The sequence below is a fragment of the Bison bison genome, unplaced genomic scaffold (assembly GCF_000754665.1).
Source record: "Bison bison bison isolate TAMUID 2011002044 unplaced genomic scaffold, Bison_UMD1.0 scf7180017864465, whole genome shotgun sequence".
NCBI lineage: Eukaryota > Metazoa > Chordata > Mammalia > Artiodactyla > Bovidae > Bison > Bison bison.
The window spans coordinates 4,016,873-4,025,154 of NW_011495026.1; the positions used below are offsets into that span (position 1 = coordinate 4,016,873).

At 35.5% G+C, this 8,282-nt stretch overlaps 1 protein-coding gene across 6 annotated transcripts in view; it reads right to left on the reverse strand.

Annotated features, from left to right (window-relative positions):
- Positions 1-8,282, reverse strand: part of LARP1B (La ribonucleoprotein domain family, member 1B) — a 135,094-nt gene that overhangs the window by 111,349 nt on the left and 15,463 nt on the right. For all 6 annotated transcript variants that reach the window (XM_010860241.1, XM_010860242.1, XM_010860240.1 and 3 more), the window contains exons 6-8: positions 4,700-4,843; positions 4,307-4,472; positions 475-619 (exon numbers count right to left, since the gene is read on the reverse strand). In XM_010860241.1, the coding sequence (XP_010858543.1) occupies positions 475-619; positions 4,307-4,472; positions 4,700-4,843 (455 nt within the window). The remainder of the gene's footprint in view (positions 1-474; positions 620-4,306; positions 4,473-4,699; positions 4,844-8,282) is intronic.

Genomic DNA, 8,282 nt, shown 5'->3' on the forward strand with positions numbered 1-8,282 from the left:
TATAAAATGGCAAAAAAGCCTTGAGATACAGTCTCAAGAGTCTTAGGTTACTGTGCTGTGCTTAGTCACTCAGTTGTGTCCACCTCTGCGACCTTATAGGCTTTAGCTCTTCTGTCCATGGAGATTCTCCAAGCAAGAATACTGGAGTGGGTTGCCATGCCCTCCTCCAGAGCATCTTCCCAATCCAGGGATCGAACCTAGGTCTCCCACATTCTAGGCGGATTGTTTACCATCTGAGCAACCAGAGAAGCCCAAGAATACTGGAGTGGGTAGCCTACCCTTTCTCCAGGGGATCTTCCAAATCCAGGAATTAAACTGGGGTCTCCAGCATTGCAGGCCAATTCTTTACCAGCTCTGCTACCAGGGAAGAATGTTTTTACTTTTTTCTTAAAATTATTTAATAGATTTATTTAGAGCAGTTTTAGGTTCACAGCATAACTGAAAGTACAGACTGTTCTGTATATGAATAATTACCTCCAAAATGAGATTAAGGTTTGTAGTGAGAGCCTGAACACGGTGGAAACCAGCAATCAGGGAAATAGGCAAGAAACCTTGCTCGTCCATCTTTCTCCTAAGAAAGAAATCCCGTTCCAAATTTTCTATACTGAAGTAATACTCACTGAAAAGAAAAAGAAGTAAATATAAATTTCATCAATTTATTCGATTGGAAATTAAAATATCTATTGCTTAAGATATCAACTGCTATAAAACTATTTTGATTTATTGTAACATTATACACATTTACTGTAATATAGGGTAAATATAAATAGCTGTAAAACCCTACTGTTAGTAAATTCTCTTACACAAATAGAAAGAAATTTAGAATACTATCTTCTCAAAAACTAACTTGTACTTAGATCAGCTTTACCTAAGCATAAACAATTAAAGAGTGTTATTCTTTAAAACAGTTAAATAATTAGCTTTCTAATGAGTCAATTAAGTGAAAGTTTCATTTCAAAGCCACATTAACCATATGTAAAATAGCCAACAGGAATTTGCTGTATGGCTCAGGAAACTCAAACTGGAGCTCTGTATCAATACAGTGGGGTGGGATGGGGCAGGAGACAGGTTCAAAAGGGAGGGGTAATATGTATACCTATAGCTGATTCATGCTGAGGTTTGACAGAAAACAACACAATTCTGTAAAGCAATTATCCTTCAATAAAAAAAATTTAAAAAAAGTCCCATTAACTTGCTTCATTTAAACACTAAATAACAAAGTTAAACATGTCAACAGACTGCCTTCCAACTTTTTCCCATCACTGAGAATAATGGTATATTAGAAGCAGTTTTTATTAAGTTTACAGAGTAGATTAGTTTGCTGTGTTTTCTAAGCTGGTAGGGTAATGACATTGTTTAATACGTCCAAAGTCTAGCATACAGCACAATGTTTAGTAACAGCTGAGTGAATATATGGACACAGATGCACACACCCAATTTTATATTTGAATGATTCAAGACCCTCAGCCTCCCCTTTGAGAGGGAGAACTATAAAAGACATTAAAAGTGAACAGAATATAGCTAAATAAAGAACATCTATAACACCATGAAGTATAAACATAGGCAAAAAACTATAGAAGCAAACTTTCACACCTTAATTGTCTCTCTAGGAAAGTAGAGAGGGAGATATAAATGAACAAGCTGTGGGATCGACAAGTTCCAACATACAAAGATAATATGAAGAATACATATTAATAATGGCATTTCAGAAACACTTGTTTAAATTACAGTTTGCATATTTTAAAAAATGAGAACAAAATTCTAGAGAAACAAAACAAGAGGATAAATGGGGGGAAATGTAGAAAAGAATAATACAAAAGAAATATATGATATTAAATGATATGGCTTACAGTTTAACAATCCTACACTATATCCAAATCACAAAGCAAGTTTTCAAAGGGTGGCAACTGGGTGACTAAAGATACCCTTGAAGTATTTAGGTCAAATTCTTAATTTTGAAGAAATAATTACCTATAAATGAAAGCTGGCTTTGAGCTACCTTTCACTGCATGAGAAAAAAATCTCATTTTAGAAATGTAAATACCCAAGTTGTTTTTTTACACTGATATTTTCCAACTATCAAAGTGCAAAGCTCCTTTAGATCAGTGAAATACAACTAACATCTCAGTAGCACTAGGTAAATCATTTACTCTCCTTAAACACTGAAGAAAATTAAGAAAAAAATCTAAGTCTTGAAGAAATGAACATTCTGATTTTTGTTATACCTCAAAAGCCCTTTTCACAGTGCCTGGCATGTGGTGCGCACATAATACATATGTTTAAATTTGAAAATTTTCAGACATTAAGACATCTGATTTAACCATGAGTTAAAAATGTTCTTAGACTTAAAACTTCTCTGAACCATTATTTTTTTTAATCTAGTACTCTGAAAAACACAATACCTAAATAAACTCATAAATCACTAGTACTTACAGTATACACTTTTTAAAACTTTTAATGGGCTGCAAACATACTTATATCTGAATGCCAAGAGGCTATCTCCCAATAGTTAATGCACATTTTCAGTTAAAATTATTTTAAGAACTCAAACACCTATGATACAGTTAAGCCTCTTCAAAAATATTTAGCATAATATCCCACAAGTACAAGAAGCTTTTCAGGAACTTCTCAAAGAGAAAAATCTAAACACTAATGAGTGAATAAGCCTGTATATGTATGAGAAACCTTAAAGACACAAAGTCAAAAAGCATGACTCCTCAAATCTAGATGTTCACTAATCAGAGAATGATAACAGTAAACAGCCATTCTAAACTTGGCGCTCTAGTACCTGCCAAAAACTCTGCTGCTAAACAATGACAAGAAAAGAAGCCATGCCCAGTGCTGTGTCTGACATTTTGTCCACTGTCCTAGGGGATATTATCATGTCCTACACCTTGAAGCTCTGGATTCTACACTGCATGGTCAGAAATTTTGTCAACACTGAAGTAGCTGTTCTCCTCCCTCACCTGTATGAGCACATTGGAAGGCCAGTTATCCTGACATGGAGTTGCCTGTCCACTGTCAGGTCTCAGAAGGCACCTGGTAGCAAGAGTTACCAAAACAAACAAATGAACAAACAAAAAGGAATAATAATTTGAAGTTGATAGCCACATGCCAGGCACTTTCTGCCCATAAAAAGGCCCTTTTCTTCAGTGTTTTCATCAACTGTAACAAAAGAAGCAAGAAAAAAATAAACATGTTGCTTCATATTGTAACCCAATCAAATCCATCATGATGGAATCCGAGGAAGATGGCTGGCTGATGCTGATGCAAAAATTATTTTCTAGTAATGGGCCAAGGTTCATTTTCTTTTTTAAAATAAAAGTAGATATTTTTAAACTGCTATGTCCTTTCAAAAACAGCCTTTCCCTTCCCTTTATAAGAATTTTAAAAAAGAAGTTGAAATTTTAGCAAATTAGATATGCAAATATCTATATTAATATGCAAATCACTATATAAACATGTAAAACATCCTACACAATACTAATACACAGAGGGTTATTTTTTTCTTGCTTAAAGATAATAGAACAAGCAATATTCTCCTAACATCAACTTCAATATTCAGAAAGCAACTATTATAAAAAGTCTGAACTAAAAAAGATTAGTCTCCTTTTAATATGTGTCACAGAGAACTTAAAAGTTAAAAAACAATCAGAATTCTGAAATCAATTGTGAAAAAAGTCAGAAGACAGCAACCATTTTTTGCCGTTTATGTTCATCTGCAAATTTTAATATAAACATTTATTTGCAAATTAGCTAAATTTCACTTGTTCAATTTTAAATATACACACTCGTTTCCTCAGTGGCTCAGATGGTTAAGAGTCTGTCTGCAATGCAGGAGACCCAGGTTCGATCCCTGGGTTAGGAAAATCCCCTAGAGAAGGTAACAACAACCCACTCCAGTATTCTTGCCTGGAGAAGCCCATGGACAGAGAAGCTTGGCGGGCAATAGTCCGTGGAATCACAAAGAGTCAGACACGATGGAGCAACTAACAGTTTCACTTTTTAAATTCTTATATTTAATCATTCATATTATGCTTTTTTCACTAATATCCTTGTAAGCAGAGAAATACCTCAGTAGAGAAAGCAGGAGTCATATAAACAACATGAACCAATATAAATTTTCTAAAATACTCTCTATACTTTGCTAACATTTCCTAGAAATAAAATATAAAATACTATTAAAATCCTCTAATTTTACTAATAAACAGCTTAGAAAAATGTGTTATATTCATTATCAATGATGTTAAAGTTTGACATTATAACAGATTTTCCTACCCCATCTGTTCAGCCTCTGATGACTTACATTTGGCGCTTAATATACTCTTTGAGCAATGCTTCTTCCACAGGATACACCTGAACGCCTGTACCATCGTCATAGTAATACATCATACTGGCATTAAGCTCTGTTTGAAATGCTTGATCAGTCCTTTCATCATGTTCTTGATAACCATATGAATAATCAAAGTTCACTTGAAGTAGTAAAGAAAGAAAAATGATCACAGATTGAAAAAAAACAAAGAACAGTTACTATAAAGAAAAATCCAAAGTGAAGTTTCTCAAGGGCTAACAAATACAAAACCATCTTTATTATCAGACAAAAATCAGTTGAAACACTATACAGTATAGTGAGAAAAACAGAGGATCTGTACATTTTTCAATGTTCATCTAAGTTAACAAAACAAAAATCATGTCTTACATCGAGGATTTCCTCTGCCCCGGCCTCTTCCTCGTCCTCGGCCTCGTCCTCGGCCTCTAAAGGAGCCTCGGATATTACCACCCTCACTTCTCACACTGGAAACTTCATCTTGATCATCTCTCTTTTCTCTTTCACGCCTCCAACCTTTTTTAAAATAAAAATATTTTTATACATTCCAATTTGCAACTATGATTAACATCTTACCTTATAAAAATGTGGTAACCACCCCACTCCACTTTGTAATCAGTTATTAGCAACTGGTCATTCTTCAGAAATATAGAAACTGAAGAGATTACATAGGAGTTTGTCAAAATCTCTGGCATAAAAGACATCTTATGTTGTTGCTGTTCAGTCGCTAAGTCATGTCTGACTCTTTCCAACCCTATGAACTGCAGCAATCATGGCTTCCATCACTATCTCCGTGAGTTTCCTCAAACTCATGTCCATTGAGTCAGTGACGCCATCCAACCATCTCATCCTCTGATATAATAATTATAATAATAATAGTATCTTATTAGAAGATATTCTAATAAATAAAATAACATGCTACAAAGATAATGAGATCCTTTGCTAAAACTGTACTGTTAAAAATTCAGGAAGTTCCAAGGTAACTGAGTTTTATACTATACAAAACTCCAAAAGAAAAAAAAAAGACAACTTGTTTTCACCCTAACAACTTATTTTCATAAATATGATTTTTGAAGGAAACGATATTTCTATTTAAGTAAAAGACTTTTTTCTTTTCTTAAGAAAAAAGGAAATGAAAACAGAAAAACTGAGAGAAGATATCAGAAGCACAATACACGAATTATATCCAGCATACATACAGAACTCACAAATGTATCTCATGCACATGCACATTCTCACACATGCAGTGACTTAGATGGAAAAAAAATCATTAAAAGACTGGAAGGGCAAACAAGGAAATGCAAAGAGACAATAAAAAAATATGCTCAGTGTCACTGACCTTGAGAAATGCAAGTTAAGACAATCAAAGGGTATTTTCTAATCTGTACCAGTGTGAAAAATATTTTAAGGTCCTATAATATTAAACATTGACCAAGATAGAGAAGATAGAACTTTTGTATAATGCCAGAGTAAAAACAAATACATTTCAATTTTGAAAAACTGAAACAATGAAATAAATGTAAAGGTGTGTATACCCTAGAGACCAGGGTTTCTCACCCAGGGCATTATTGACATTTTTGAATCAGATAACTTTTTAGTGTGGGGGCTGTCCTGGGTACTGTAGGATGTCTTTGTGTTATCCTTAGTTTCTACTCACTAAATACCAGTAGCAAGATTTATAATTTTATATAAGTCATATTTTGTGGACAATTGAGTAAATATAACTATTAACTAGATTTTAGATGATATAAGGGAATTAGTGTTGATTTTCTTGGATGCTGCATTTTCTTGGGACATCAGTGCTCAAGTGTCACAATATCTGCAAGTTACTTTCAGATGATTCAGCAGATGAATTAAAGATAGCCAAATTACTAAATCTAGATGGTGATTAGACAGGTATTCGCTGTACAATGCTTTCATAGGACAACATGCCTTAAAAATTATTAGACTCAGTAGAAGGTGCTTCCCTGGTGGATCAGTAAAAAATGCACTGGCCAATGCAGGGGACACAGGTTTGACCCCCAGTTTGGTATAAGTTTCTGCATGCTGTGGAGCAGCTAAGCCTATGTACCACCACTACTGAGCCTGCGCTCTAGAGCCCATGATTCACATCAAGAGAAGTCACTGCAATGAGAAGCCCATGCGCCACAACTATAGAGAACTACTCCCCCACCACAACTGAAGTAAACTCACACAACCAAGATTCAGCACAGTTGAAATTAAATAAAATATTTTAAAAATAAAAAACAAAATACAAAGACTTCAATAGAAAACTATAAAACCAAATGCTCAGGGAATTCCCTGGTGGTCCAGTGGTTAGGCCTCTGCACTTTCACTGCCAAGGGCACAGGTTCAATCTCTGGTCAGTGAACTAAGATCATGTTGTGTGGTGCACCAAATATATGTATGTATGTATGTGTGTGTGTATCTGTTTAAGTATATATATGTGTGTGTGTCTATATATACATACACACATTTACCATACCACCTAGCAATCCCCTCCTAGATGTTTACAGGAAATAAAGACATATGCCCACAGAAAAGCTTGTATACAAATGTTGATGGCAGCATTAGTCATAACAGCCAAAAACTAGAAATATGCCAAATATCCATGAACAGATGAATGGATAAAGGAGTATATCCATTCAACAGAAAACTGTTATGCAATAAAGAGGTAGAAATTACTGATATATGGAATAATACTGATGAATGTGAAAATCATTATGCTGAGCAAAAAAATACAAGAGGATATAATTTATATGGTCACTGACCTAGAGCCAGACATCCTGGAATGTGAAGTCAAGTGGGCCTTAGAAAGCATCACTACGAACAAAGCTAGTGGAGGTGATAGAATTCCAGTTGAGCTATTCCAAATCCTGAAAGATGATGCTGTGAAAGTGCTGCACTCAATATGCCAGCAAATTTGGAAAACTCAGCAGTGGCCACAGGACTGGAAAAGGTCCATTTTCATTCCAATTCCAAAGAAAGGCAATGCCAAAGAATGCTCAAACTACCACACAATTGCACTCATCTCACACACTGGTAAAGTAATGCTCAAAATTCTCCAAGCCAGGCTTCAGCAATATGTGAACCGTGACTTCCTGATGTTCAAGCTGGTTTTAGAAAAGGCAGAGGAACCAGAGATCAAATTGCCAACATCTGCTGCATCATGGAAAAAGCAAGAGAGTTCCAGAAACACATCTATTTCTGCTTTATTGACTATGCCAAAGCCTTTGACTGTGTGGATCACAATAAACTGTGGAAAATTCTTCAAGAGATGGGAATACCAGACCACCTGATCCGCCTCTTGAGAAATTTGTATGCAGGTCAGGAAGCAACAGTTAGAACTGGACATGGAACAACAGACTGGTTCCAAATAGGAAAAGGAGTACATCAGGCTGTATATTGTCACCCTGTTTATTTAACTTATATGCAGAGTACATCATGAGAAATGCTGGACTGGAAGAAGCAAAGCTGGAATCAAGATTGCTGGGAGAAATATCAATAACCTCAGATATGCAGATGACACCACCCTTAGGGCAGAAAGTGAAGAGGAACTAAAAAGCCTCTTGATGAGAGTGAAAGAGGAGAGTGAAAAAGTTGGCTTAAAGCTCAACATTCAGAAAATGAAGATCATGGCATCTGGTCCCATCACTTCATGGGAACTAGATGGGGAAACAGTGGAAACAGTGTCAGACTTTATTTTTCTGGGCTCCAAAATCACTGCAGATGGTGACTGCAGCCATGAAATTAAAAGACACTTACTCCTTGGAAGGAAAGTTATGACCAACCTAGATAGCATATTCAAAAGCAGAGCCATTACTTTGCCAACAAAGGTCCGTCTTGTCGAGGCTATGGTTTTTCCTGTGGTCATGTATGGATGTGAGAGTTGGACTGTGAAGAAGGCTGAGCGCAGAAGAATTGATGCTTTTGAACTGTGGTGTTGGAGAAGACT